The following is a 14,759-nucleotide window of genomic DNA, read 5'->3' as shown; positions in this document are numbered from 1 at the left end:
GTCCCACCCCCACCTCCTCCACCTCCACCCCCCCTCCCCCCATCCTACTAGAATCAGGGTCGCTTCCTGAAGCAAAACCTATTCACGTCCTACAGAGATGCTGCCTTACTCCACCACTTTGTGTATTTTTTGTAAACCAGCACCTGCAGTTCTTGGTGTCTACCTTTCCGTTGGTTAGCCTTGTTGACTCTGTCTCCACCACCCGAGGTGGCAACCATTCTCAAGCAAAGATATGTTGTCCTCAGGACCCTCCCTGTTTCTTCTTCCAGTCCCTTTGATCCATCCCTGGGTGATCCACAGAGCAATGGTAATATGTTTTTTAACATATTGACCTCTTGATTGTAAAGCAACAGGCTGCGTTTAAACAGAAGGGGGAGACGGAGCGAGGGAGGGGAACGGACAGGAAGGAGATACCTCCACATCCACGCGTTTCGTAGCGAAACGTTCTCCCCATGGTAACGCCTGCGGGTAACCTAGCAACGTCCACAACAAACCCATGTAACCAAAGTTTGGAGGGAGCGATACAAGTTACTGGAGAGTGTTGACATTAGTTCCGGGACTACGGGATTAATGAGGCAAGAGTTCGAACCCAACGTGGTGGCCATCGATATATTTCTGCGTTTGTGATATATTTTTGTTGGGGAAAGAAGCGAGAAAGAGAAGAAAAATAAGACAAAGGAACTATCTCCCTGTATCTCCAAGAAACCATGTCTGTTGGAGAGGTTTTGGTGTCCCACCCTCAGATAGCGCGATGTATACCCGAGGAGGAATTGCCTTGCAAACCCTATTGCATGATCAAGAACTTGGGTTTGCATTCCTCGGCGGGACTGGCCACTGCCGGGTTTCGCACGGCCAAGTACATCCCTGAAGAATGGATGCAAAACAACTATTCGAAGTACTACCAGTCTTTCGCCGACCGGGACACGGCGGAGAACTTGCGCAACGAGTCCAAATCTCTGATCGTGGAGAGGGAGAAGTTGACTCAAGATACCCAAGCCAGCTCCACCAAGAAGCTGGGCGAGAGGTTGCAAGATATCTTCTTCTGGAAGTCGGAGCTCAAGAGGGAAATCGAAGACCTGCTAGCCGAGACCGAGCTTCTACTGGAGAGGAAGAGGCGGCTGGAAATTGCCCTGGACGCCACCGAGATAGCTATGTTCATCTCCACGGACAACTTGCAGAACAGGGAGAGAAGGCAAGGTCCTGACCTGGTCAAGGATATCGTGGAGGATGAACTACTCAGGGTGAGAGGACCAGCCTAGAGACCTTGCACGCTTTGGGTCCCCCACAGTGCAAGATCCCAGGCACCTGAATGTAAAGGGTGTCTGGTTAGGATCAATTTTATTTTAGTTTAGAGATACAGCGCGGAAACAGGTCCTTCCGCCCACCAAGTCTGCGCTGGCCAACGATCACCCCGTACTATCCTACACACACTAGGGACAATTTACAATCTTTACCGAAGCCAATTAACCTACAAACCTGTACGCCCTTGGAGTTTGGGAGGAAAACGGAGCACCCGGAAAAAGCCCACACGGTCACAGTGAGAATGTACAAACTCGATACAGACAGCACCCGTAGTCGGGATCGAACTCGGGTCTTAGACTCTGTAAGGTGGCAAATCTACCGTTGCGCCACTGTGCCACCCCTAGGTAAAATGTTCTGACTGTCTACCCTATCTATCTATGCCTCTCATAATGTTATATACGTCTCTCTTCAAGTCTCCCCTCAGAAAACAATCCAAGTCTATCTAACGTCTCCCTGAGACTGAACCCCTCTAAATCCAGGCAACATGATGGTAAACCTACATTTTTACACTTCATTTTTAATGATTTTTTGTGCAGGTTGTCTATGGTTTGCATATGACCGGAATGCTTCATATCACAATGGCCGCTCCATCAGAAATGCACCTTTACTGCAACAACATGTTTTTTTTTGTATTCCAGGAGGTTGATCTGAATCAGAATGTCCAAGGAGTTTTGAAGCGATCTTTGGATCAGGTCAATATTCAGATAAGGTCAGCAAATTTAATTAGGGATAAGATGTCACCAATCCCTCTCTCATTCATTGTTCTCCCAATGACAAAAGGACACAGACTGCTGGAGTAATTCAGCAGGTCAGGCAGCATTGCTGAAGATGCTGCCTGGCCTACTGAGTTACTCCAGCACTTTGTGTCCCTTTGTGAATTAACCAGCAACTGCAGTTCTTTGTTTCTACATTTTTCCCATTGACAACTTCCATTACAAATTACAGGTCCGCCATCGATTATTCGGGCACCCTTGGTTCTAGAGCCCTTCTGGATCGTCCATTTTGCTGGACCAACAGAGGTCAAGGCCAAATATACTAGAGGAGCAGGTCATGGCCTCTGCGAGGTCCAACGGAATCAGAATGGTTCGCTTAGGCTGTCATGGGACCGAGATGCTGACCCGTAAAGTCGGCCTCGGAAGTCGGCTATGGGAACAGATCTGCCGGCTCCGGCCGGGCTAGAGTTCGAGACCCCCGGTCACAGGCGGCAAATTCAACCCCCGAACGGCCGGAGAAGCCCCGAAGAGGTCGAGGTCGGCCGCCTCATCCGGCCTAGGCACCATATTTTCAAGGGGACTTCTGGTGGGAGATTTCAAGTACGCTCTCCTAAATTTGTCCGGATTAAAGGAGATGGCAGACCCCCAGTTGCCAGAAAATCAATGGTGGGCCTGTACCTACTTATCTCCAGTCATAATCACAATTATTTGGAACGTACAACTCTTTGGTGGGGCCAGATTAGTAAATTCCCCAGACTATTGGACTAATACCCCAACACATTGTTAATTCACCTTTTTTGATATTACATTGTATTATAATCAATGTCCCACTGTGCCAGGGATGTTTAAAGGGAGCATCGGAAATGGTTAGTTGAAAGACAATGTGGGAACGGCAGAGTGGTAGAGCTGCTGCCTTACAGCACCAGAGAGACTCAGATTAGACCCTGACTACGGGTGCTGTCGGTACAGAGTTTGTGCGTTATCCCTGTGACCGCCTGAGTTTTCTCCAGGGGCTCTGGTTTTCCCCCACGCTCCAAACACTTACAGGTTTGTGGGTTAATTGGCTTTGGTAAAATTTGTCCCTAGTCTGTCGGATAGTGCAAGTGTACAGGGATCGCTGGTCGATATGGTCTCGGTGGGCCTAAGGGCCTGTTTCCCTGCTGCATCTCTCTAAAGGCCCTGGCAAATTGGAAGGAAGAAAGGGAACTGGGGCCCCAATGGGTCAGAAGGGAGTTGGGAACTGGGACCATGTAAGTTAGAAGGGACAAATAGTGATTAGTCAGTGTTGGCCCAGGCTAAAATGGTGAAATAATATTTCAACAACCTCTCTCTAGCCCACAAATGATAGTGGCTGCCTGGAATAAAATGTAAACAGAGGCAAAATATTGGGGAGACACAAGGAACTGCAAATGCTGGAATCTTGAGCAAAACACAATGTGCTGGAGGTTACACAAAAAAGCTGGAGAAACTCAGCGGGTGCAGCAGCATCTATGGAGCGAAGGAACATCTGGGGAGGGAATAGACTGGCGACGTTGCAGGTTGGGATCGTTCTTCAGATTGGGGTTGTTGGTCATCTGAAATGGAAGCAGAAAATGCTGGAGCTGCTCAATCAGATAGTCGGCATGACAGGCAGGCTTTGTTACATCCATCTGCCTACCAAAACCACCCTTGCCTGTGTTGATCTCTTACTTGCCACACGTTGTCCTGCCTCTCCCCTCTTCCAGCTTTCTTCTTCCAGACTTCTCTCTCTCTACAATCAGTCTGAAGAAGGATCCTGACCCAAAATGTCACCTATCCTTGTTCTCTGGATATACTGCCTGACCTACTGAGTTACTCCAGCGCATTGAATCCTATGTTGTGGTCTTGTTCTTTGTTACGAACCCAGTCATATGCTCACTCCGGACCCAATTTAGACCCAAAGTTGGCTAGAAATATATTTTTTATTGTACTCCAATAATTTGTCATCATAGACGTAGTTTATTTTATAACCTGCATTTAATTAAAACAACTTTAATCTAAATGTGCTCTATTTGTTGTGTTTCAGGAAGAACAGAGATGCCAAGGAACTTTTGGAGATGGACTGGTCTGACAAATATGAAGCCTACAAAATTGATGTCAAGGCTGGTGGGCTCAATAATCAGAGCACAAATATTCAGTTCCATCCAAACTCCTCCAAGTTTGAAGACAAGTAAGGCAAATTCAAACTCAACTTTGGAAGTCAAGGAACATTGAAGTGGCCTTCAAATGCATCAGCATCTGTCCAGTGAAATTTAAACTAAATAGAAGACTTGTTACTGCTGCCTCACAGCACCAGAGACCCGGGTTAAATCCTGACCTTGTGTGCTGTCTGAATGGAGTTTGTACATTCTCCCTGGGACCGCGTGAGTTTCCTCCGGGTGCTCCGGTTTCCTTCCACATCCCAAAGATGGACAGATTTGTAGGTTAATTGGTTGATGTACATTGCCCCTTGTGTGTAGGCGACTGGTAGAATCGATAACACTGTGTAGAGAATAAAATTGGATTAGATTAGTGTAGGATTTGTATAAATGGGTGGTTGATTGTCTACATGGACTAGATGGGCCAAACGGGCAATTTTCCATGCTGTATTTCTCTATCTCTATCTATCTAGCTAGCACTTAAAATTAACCTTCTTTGACTTTGGCAGCAGTCTGAGGCTGAAGTAGATGCAGGTCCTTTGGTCTCACTTTCATCTGTCGCATCAGTCAGTGAAATCATACCTCTCAACGCCACACTGGAGGCAGCACGGTGGCGCATTGGTAAAGTTGCTGCTTTACAGTACCAGATACCCGGGTTCGATCCTGATTACGGGTGCTGTCTGTATGAAGTATGCACATTCTCCCTGTGACCATGTGGGTTTACCCAGGCGCACCAGTTTCCTCCCACATTCAAAAGACGCACAGCTTCGTAGGTTAATTATCCCTAGTGTGCAGGATAGAGCTAGTGTACGAGTGATCACTAGTCCGTGCGGACTTGGTGGGCTGAATGGCCTGTTTCCATGCTATATCTCTAAACTAAACTAAACCATTTTCTTGCATTAATCTCGTATCCCTGGTTTTCCATGAAATCAAAAAATCTAACAATAACACTATTGGATACAATCAATAATTATTAGTTGATATTAATCAATAATTGAACTGCTGAAGACCTCTTGAGTATAGAATTCTAAAAATTCACTATATTCTGGGTGAAAATATTTCTTCTTATCTCTATTCTGAAAGACTGACTTTGGGGTGTTTGAATTAACATTAAGGTTTCTAATTCATTGTTTTTTTTTGTTTACTATTACCAAGACCCCCAATTGTATACACCTCAGCCAGAGAAGACAATCAGAATAAGGGTCCTGAGCAACAACATGGCCCATCCATGTCCTCTAGAGATGCTGCCTGACCCGTTGAGTTACACCAGCAATTAGTGCTTTAGTCAAGACACCATCCCTAAACACCTTGCTGAAAATTTCCTCTGTATTTTTAATTTCAGGATACACTAAACAAAGGTGTTCAATCCCTTCTAAGTGAAGTTATACCATCTGTAAGTGACTAAGGTACTCTGACCAAGTGTTCTGCTCCACAAACAACTGTAGACAGTCTCTAATCATTGTCTAAGTAATTGACAAACCAGGCTTCCCACTATCAGACTCAATGCTAGTACAATTCTTCACATCAGGAATGTGAAATGCACTAACGCGTGGCAAAAAGGAAATTGAGCCAAACAACATGGAAACAGCAGGTCCTTCAGCCTAGCTCGTCCATGCTGACCAGGATGGACCATCTAAGCCAGACCCATTTGCCCACATTTCTCCCATATTCTTCAATCACTTTCCTATCCATGTACCTGTCCAAGTGTCTTTCAAACGAAATAATGGAAATTAATATAAATGGTGACACAAGGAACTGCAGGTGCTGAAATCTTGCATAGAACACAAAGTACTGGAGTAACTTAGCTTGTCAGGCAGCATCTCTGGAAGATGTGGATAGGTGACGTTTCTGGTCGGGACCCAGCTTCAGACTGATTGTCGTGGGTGGGATAAAGCTGTGGGTGGGGGCGGGGCGAACAGGACAACGTCTGGCAAGTGATAGGTGGATACAGATGAATGACGGAGAGTGGGTTGATTGGAAGATAGGTGAACAAAAATTAAAGATGAAAAGATGACAAAAGGGTTCAAAAGGGGACAAAAATGAGACAAGAGGGTGTCAGATAAGGAGGCAGTATAAATGTAGAAGGGTCCCCACCCGAAATGTCACCTATTCATTTTCTCCAGAGTTGGACCCTGACCCGCTGAGTTACTCCAGCATTTTTTGTCTATCATTTTATATCAATAAATATTGTATTGTCCACTAGATGGCGCCTGATCACTAGTTACATCCACTGAGCAGGAAACTAGCAGAGCTTATCGAGCAGCTTAGTGGCAGAGCTGGTAGAGATGCTGCCTCACAGCGCCAGTGGCCCGGGTTCGATCCTGACCTCAAATGCTGTCTATGTGGAGTCTGTACGTTCTCCCAGTAACCACGTGGGTTTCTCCCGGGTGCTCCAGTTTCCACCCACATCCCAAAGACATGTGGGTTTGTAGATTAATCGGCCCTCTGTAAATTGCCCCGAGTGTGTAGGGAGTGGATGAGAAAGTGGGATAACATGGAACTAGTGTGAACAGGTGATCAATGGCAGAGAGTGGCAACATGCAAACTGGAGGAACGGCACCTCACATTCGCTTGGGAAACCTTCAACCTAATGGTATGAATATTGAATTCTACAATTTTAGGTAACTAACCTACAGACAACCCCTACCCCCGAGTCTGCGTCAACCAGCAATCACCCCGTACACTAGCACTATACTACACATTAGGGAGAATTTACAATTTTTACTGGCCAATTAACCTACAAACATGAAGATAGACACAAAATGCTGGAGTAATTCAGTGGGTCAGGCAGCATCCCTGGAGAAAAGGAAGTTTTGGGTCGAGACCCTTCTTCAGACCCAAAATGACACCTATTCCTTTTCATCAGAGAAGCATAAATATAAACATTTTTAAAAATGTGTAGGTGTAGGCCATTCGACCCTTCGAGACAGCACTACCAATCAATATGACCATGGCTGTTCATCCAAAATCAGTACCCCGTTCCTGCTTTTGCCCCATATTCCTTGATCCCTTTAGCCCTTAGCTAAATCTAATTCTCTCTCTTGAAAACAACCAGTGAATCGGCCTCCACAGCCTTCTGTGGCAGAGAATTCCACAAATTTACAACTCTCTGGGTGAAAGTGTTTTTCCTCATCTCAGTCCTAAATGGCCTATCCCTTTTTCTTAAACCATGAACCCTGTTTCTGGACTCCCCCAACATCGGAAACAATTTTCCTGCATCTAGCCTGTCCAATCTCTTAAGAATTTTACATGTTTCTATAAGGTTCCCTCTCATCCTTCTAAATTCCAGTGAATACAAGCCCAGTCGACCCATTCTTTCATCGTATGTCTGTCCCACCATCTCGGGAACAAACCTGGTGAACCTATGCTGCACTCCTTCAATAGCAAGAATGTCCTTCCTCAAATTAGGAGACCAAAACTGAACACAATACTCCAGATGTGGTCTCACCAGGGCTCTGTACAACTGCAGTAGGACCTCCTTGTTCCTATACTCAGCTTCTCTCGCTATGAAGGCCAACATGCCATTTGCTTTCTTCACTGCCTGCTACACCTGCATGCTTACTTTCAGTGACTGATGTACAACAACACCCATATCTCGTTGCACCTCTTTTCCAAATCTGACACCATTCAGATAATAATCTGCCTTTTTGTTCTTGCCACCAAGGGGGATTATGAGGATAGCCTCATAGCATCCTCTTTGCAGCTCACACTGCCACTCAGCTTTGTGCCATCCGCAAACTTGGAGATGTTACATTTAATTCTCTCATCTAAATCATCAATATACATTGTAAATAACCGCGGTCCCAGCACAGACTTGCGGCACCCCACTAGTCACTGCCTGCCATTCTGAAAATAACCCATTATTTCCTACTTCTTGTTTCCTGTCTGCCAGCCAGTTCTCTATCCATGTCATTACCATACCCCCAATACCATGTGCTCTAATTGTGCACACTAATCTCTTGAGTGGAACCTTGTCCAAGGCTTTTTGAAAGTCCAAATACCCCACATCCACTGGCTCTCCCTTATCCATTCCACTTGCAGCCTGACCCACTGAGTTACTCCAGCATTTTGTGTCTATCTTCGGTGTAAACCAGCATCTGCAGTTTCTTCCTACACATCCTACAAACCCGCACGTCTTTGGAGTATGGGAGGAAACCGGAGCATCCGGAGAAAACCCATGCAGGTTACGGGGAGGACATACAAACTGCGTACAGAGACAGCACTTGCGGTCAGGATCGAACCCAGGTCTCCGGCACTGTAAGGCAGCAACTCTACCACTGCACCACCCCAGAGTTCTGATACTGATATTTCTTTTTAATCTCTCAGTTCTTCTACTCCAGAGACCTGGGCCCAGTTCACTCACTGTAACATCTACAAGGCTGAACAGGAGCGGATGAATTCTATTAGCCTTCGGGCTCTGGTTGACAATGTGCTACAGGAGACATCCGAGGATCTACGTGCGCAGTACGACAGAGTCAACGCTGCCTTTAACAAGCGCTTGGAAGAGCTCTATGATGCAAAGGCCAAGTTAGACCATCATCTGAGAAAGGTCACTGTCTCAAGTGGCTAATTCAATTTTACTTTTCCAAAATCATATAAATATTAGAGTGCCACAGTGGCATGGCTGGTACAGTTGGTGCCTCACAGCGCCAGTGACCCGGGTTTGATCCTGACTTCAGGTGCTGTCTGTGTGAGGTTTGCACGTTCTCCTCGTGACCATGTGGGTTTCCCCCCGAATGCTCCGGTTTCTTCCCACATCCCAAAGACGTGAGGGTTTGTAGGTTAATTGGCCTTTGTAAATTGTCTCTAATGTGTAGGAAGATGGGATATCATAGAACTTTTGTGAACAGGTGTAAATTGCCGCTCATGTGCAGGGAGTGGATGGGAAAGTGGGATAATCAGTGGCAACTTTTCACTGAGAGTGGCGGGTAATATGGAACGAGCTGCCACAGGAAGTAGTTGAAGCAGGTACTATATCAACATTCAAAAGACATTTGGACAGAGACATGGATTGGAAAGGTTTGGTAGGATATAGTCCAAACACAGGCAATTGGGACTAGCTTCGAAAGGGCATCTTGGTCGGTATGGACGACTTGGATGAAGAGGTCTGTGTTGGTGCTTATGACTCTATTTAGTTTTTGCAACACTTCGCTGTGTTTAACAGATTCAGGAGCAGCTTCTTCCCTACAAATATCAGGTTATTAAACACAATAACCTCCAAATAATCTCCAAACTACATAGACTTGGGGGCATTGTTTTTGTCTTTGCATATATATATAATTATATATATCATTATTTAGTTGTTTATTGTGCTGTTTCGGGACTTATGGCAATATAATGGTCTTTGACACTTAACTCTTGTTATTGTTGACTTAGCTTTTGTTTGCCTTGGGCAGTTACTTGAACAAATTGCAGCTCAGGAGAGAAACATCGCCAATCTGAAACAGGCCATAAAGGACAAGGAAGCTCCACTCAAGGTGGCTCAAACAAGACTGTACGAGAGGACCTACAGGCCAAACGTGGAACTCACCAGAGATCCGGCTCAAATGAAGTAAGTTACCAGAATGTTTGAGAGACATGTTGAGGTGACAGTACAATGGTGGTGCGACTGGCGGAGTTATTGCCTCACAATGCCAGAGACGCGGGTTCGATCCTGACCCTGGGTGCTGTCTGTGTGGAGTTTGCACGTTCTCCCTGTGAACCGTGTGCGTTACCTCCGGGTGCTCCATATCCCAAAGACCTGTGGGTTTGTAGGATATCTGGTCTCTGTAAATTGCCTCTAGTGCATAGGGAGTGTATGGGAAAGTGAAATTGCGTAGAACTGGTATGAATGGGTGGTCGGTGGGCGGCGTGAACCTGGTAGGTCAAAGAGCTGTATTGCTCTAAATCCCAAACTGCCCTCTGACACAGCTTATCCTGACCTCGAGTCGATCCTGACCTCGGGTGCTATTTGTGTGGAGTTCGCACGTTTTCCCTGTGATTGCATGGGTTTCCTCTGGGTGTCCCGGTATCCTCCCACTTCCCAAAGATGTGCGCGTTGATGGTTAATTGGCCTCTGTAAATTGCCCATAGTGTGCAGGGAGTGGATGGGGAAGTGGACCGAAGGGCCTGTTTCCATGGTGTATCTCTAAATTAAACGAAAGACAGGGTTCAGTGAGCTGGAACTTGTTATTTAATTCAGTGGAAATGTCAAAGACTAGCGGGCATAGCTTTAAACAGGGAGGGGCAAAGTTCAAAGGAGATGTGCAGGGCAAGTTTTTTTACACAGCATAATCAAGGATCTGTCTCACCCCAGTCACTCCCTCATCTCCCCTCTCCCATCAAGCAAGAGGTGCAGATGTTTGAAAATACATACCTCCTGATTTAGGGAAAGTTTCTTCCCAGCAGTTATCAGGCAACTGAACTATCCACTCACTAGCTAGTGATCAGTCCTGACCTCCCATCTACCACATTGGAGACCTTTGAACTATCATTGATCGAATTTATCTTGCACCAAATGTTCTACCCTTTCTCCTGCATCTGTGCACTGTGGACAGGCAGCTTGATGCAACAAAAAGCTTTTCCCTGTACACGTGACAATAATAATGAACTAAAATAAACATGATCAGCATGAACGAGATGGGGCAAAGGGACTGTTTCCATGCTCTACAGATGTATGACTCTATTTCCACAGCTTGATTTGTGAAGTTGGGGAAATCTCGGAGTCCATCGCACTCCTGAAGGAGAAGCTCAGGGATGCCCAAACGTCGCTGGAAAACATGGAGAACACACGGATGACTCTTGAGAAGGAAATCGCGATAAAAGCAAACAGTATATTTATTGATAGCGTAAAGTGCTTGAAACACCGTGACCGATACCCGACTGTAGTTAGATTGGCAGGTTATCAATAAGCAAATTAAGAGTGAACGTTTACTGTTAGTAATTGATAATACTTCGATCCTCTTCGCATACAGAATCTATTCGGTACACTTGGGTAATTTAATATATATTGGGCATTTAGCTGAAAGCAGAACAAGTGAAGTAAAATTACTACAGAATCGTCACGACTTTGTCTTTGTGTCTATATATCTGAAACTGACATCATTTTCTATGTTATCGCAGTCAGAATTTTCAAAATTGTGGTTCAATAAACTTGCAGGAACAAGAAAGATTTGGTTTGTATCCTGTATCATCTGTTAATGCAAAGATTTGCTGGTTGTTTTATTATTGACTTCACCTCATATTTAGTGTTATTGATAAATTCGCTGGTGTCAGATCATCAGTAACTTAAGCAGGATTGAGTGGGATCATTTTGTGTTGTCATTTAACTCATTTTTAAAGTTAAATATTTAACGTAAGCGGTATAGGTCCTTGTATCATTCTCAGTCACTTGTTTGTGTTACAACACAAGGCTATGACGCACACTGGATAAATCAATTCGATTCTTCACTTCTTTAAATGAGTGTTGTTTGCAAGCAGATCATTAATTGCCCTTGAACAGAATGGATTGTTGTGATATTTCAGTGGGTAGTTAGTGGACAGCACTGTGGCATATCGATAGAGTTGCTGCCTTGCAGTGCCAGGGATCTGGGGTTGATCCTGACTACAAGTGCCTAAATGAGTCTAAATGAAGAAATTAGATGATCAACTCTCCTCTGCCTGCTCCTAATAATTTATGTTAAGGTGTGCATTAAAGAAACCAAGAAGTTCCTATTCCAGAAAACGACTGCTCAATGAATCAATTTATTTTAGTTCTCCCCCTAACTAAACCTGTTTCTGGTAGATGTCCATAGATATTGTGTCTTTGACCTGATATGTTAGAGTACACTCTCCAAAGACCTGACCTGCTGAGTGTTTCCAGAATTTTTCTTGTTTTTACTTCAGATTTTCAGCCCTCTATCTCCCTCTTCAGTGGATTTAAAGACTCCCACAGGGGCGGCAGGGTGGCACAGTGATAGTGTTGCTGCCTTGCAGCATCAGAGACACAAGTTTGATCCTGACTACGAGTGCTGTCTGTACGGAGTTAGTACATTCTCTCTGTAACCGCATGGGTTTTCACCGGGTGCACCGGTTTCCTCCCACATCCCAAAGATGTGCAGGTATAAAGGTTAATTAACTTCTGTAAATTGTCCCTAGTGTGTAGGATAGAATGTGTGTATGGGTGATCGCTGGTTGGCACAGACTCTGTGGGCTGAAGGGCATGTTTCCACACTGTATTTCTAAACTAAACTAAACTAAACTGAACTCCACTCTAGCACGTATAAAATGGCTCAATTTCCATTCATACATGTGGACATCTTTGCTAATGTCCACTCTTTATTGTTCCTCAACTGAGGAAAGAGCTAAGTTACTACATTCAAGAATGTGGAGTTGTACATCAACTGGACTGGGATAGGATGGCAAATTTCCTCTTTGAAGAACAATAGTGAACCAGATGATTTTTAAACAACAATCTCATCATCACCATCACTGATTCCAGTATTCAGTTTCAGATTTATTTAGTTGATCGAAATTCTATTCTCTAGTTCTATTGCCAGAGAACTAATTTCAAATACTTTCCTGACAAACATGACATCCCAAGTTCTGCACTTAATGACCATACCCATGAAGGGCCAAAATCCCCAAACCCTTCTTCACCACCATGTCCATCCCTGTCATCTCTATATGGGACCTATGTATTTGTACCCCTTGGACCCTCTGTTCTACAACACTCCTCAGGGCCCTACCATTTAGATTAGATTAGATTCCTTTATTGTCATTCAGACCTTTCAGTCTGAACAAAATTTCGTTGCCTCCAGTCATACATAATAATAATAAATAACAAAACATACAATAAACACAAATTAACATCCACCACAGTGAGTTCACCAGGCACCTCCTCACTGTGATGGAAGCAAAAGTCTTAAGGTCTCTGTCTCTTCCCTCTTTGTTTTCCCTGAGGCGATCCAGGCCAAAGATGCCGCCCTCCAGTCCAGCGGACGCAGCTGTAGTTGCAGGAGCTCCGGAAACAGGTCACCAACCTGTGACCTGCGAGCTCCCAGTCATCCACTGGGCCTGCAGCCGAACCTCCGAAGTCGTGTGTGTAACACAATTTATTGTGAATTCCCTCTCAACCCCATTTCTTCTGCTTTCTCCCCGTAAACTTTGACATACTTACTAATCAAGAACCTGTCAATCTCCACTTTAAAAATACCCAAAGACGGCCTCCACAGCTGCACGTGGCAATGAATTCTACTGATTCACCACCCTCTGAGTAAAGAACGTCCTCCTCATCTCCTTTCTAAAGAAACAACTTTTACGAGATCTAACTTGAAACAATAACATTGCAAGAAATCAGATGGCATTGCTACTGGGATGAAAATGGATTTTTATTTCTCATAATTGATCTTACATTTAAAGGGAAAAGTTCATCTCGAGAAAAGTGTTTTCCTAAAATTGAAATCATCAAAAGGTGGACAAAAGGGACAGGAAAGGGCTTGTACATCAGGGTAACTTCTAAGTGCCCATCCAGTTAAATGTCTTATGATGATTAACTACACTAAATGTACTATAAGAAGCCACATTGGCATCTCACAGAGCTGTGGTGATAGACTAGAATAGATAAATAATGGGGTCTTCTTTCAAAATGTATCCCTCTGCCCCTTAATGACACATTGGGGCAAGCTTGATTAAAAACGGAAGTCTTGAGAAGGATCCTTATGGTGGGTGAGGGGTAGAGAGACAGAGGTTTCGAGAAAGAATTCCAGAGGTTAATGTCACTGAGGGTGAAGATGCTGGCAGTGATGGAAATTGGAGGTGTGTGAGAGGTGGAAGAGTGGAAATGCTGCCAAGATTGTTAATTCCTCTTCAGTGGACATATTTTCACAAATGCTTTTCAAACAGAATAACAGCGATTGTAAATTATATTTTCACCACACTCCCGTGATCCCATTACTGACCTCGGTGCTTTTCGATAAAACTCAGTTGGAAAACCCGAGATCCTTTAATCCTTCCAACTTTCTGGATGCTGATGGGAAGTTTGTGAAGAGAGATGCTTTTGCTCCATTCTCCATGGGTAAGATATTTCTCCATGTTTGCACCATACGCTGGTGACATTTCCCCTCTCAAAGGTTCAAATGTACTTTATTGCCACATGTGCAAATGCACAATGAAATTATTTTCTTACATACATTCCAGTACAATATTGCCATACCTAAGCACATTCTTGATTAGCAAAGTATACAGAAATAGTCTACTGAGCCCAGGTTTTGGAGCCCTTTTCTAAGTCCAGTCCAGTATTCTGGCGTTGGCCCAATGGATGGAAGGAATGAAGGGAAGAAAATCTTTCCCCACTCACCTGAAATCTATTTCCTCTGGATCTTGGTTCCAATTCCCTGGGTGAAAGATTCCGTGCCTTTAAGTGGATAGAGTTAACTTCTTGCATTTGGAGCCGATTGAGCAATGTTCCTGGAGTCTATCCAAACTCTACCTTTCATACTTTTATTACCTCAATTATAGATTTATAGAGTTATAAAGCATGGAAGCATTGCTGAAACACAAAGTGCTGGAGGAACTCAGTGGGTGAAGAGTCAAGAGATTTTATTTTCATGTGTCCCAGATAGGACCATGA

General features: G+C 44.5%; 1 protein-coding gene across 1 annotated transcript; it reads left to right on the top strand.

Moving 5' to 3' along the window:
- The first annotated feature begins 479 nt into the window (after window positions 1-479).
- On the top strand, window positions 480-13,275 carry tekt4 (tektin 4). The gene is made up of 6 exons (XM_055651655.1): window positions 480-1,241; window positions 1,941-2,011; window positions 4,060-4,203; window positions 8,498-8,720; window positions 9,568-9,722; window positions 10,845-13,275. Exons 1-6 carry the CDS (start codon window positions 708-710, stop codon window positions 11,059-11,061), a joined length of 1,344 nt encoding a protein of 447 aa, XP_055507630.1. The 5' UTR covers window positions 480-707; the 3' UTR covers window positions 11,062-13,275.
- The last annotated feature ends 1,484 nt before the right edge of the window (window positions 13,276-14,759 follow it).

This window comes from Leucoraja erinacea, chromosome 20 (assembly GCF_028641065.1).
Source record: "Leucoraja erinacea ecotype New England chromosome 20, Leri_hhj_1, whole genome shotgun sequence".
Classification (NCBI taxonomy): Eukaryota; Metazoa; Chordata; class Chondrichthyes; order Rajiformes; family Rajidae; genus Leucoraja; species Leucoraja erinaceus.
Note: the sequence above shows the minus strand (reverse complement) of the source record. Positions and strands in the feature narration are given on the sequence as shown.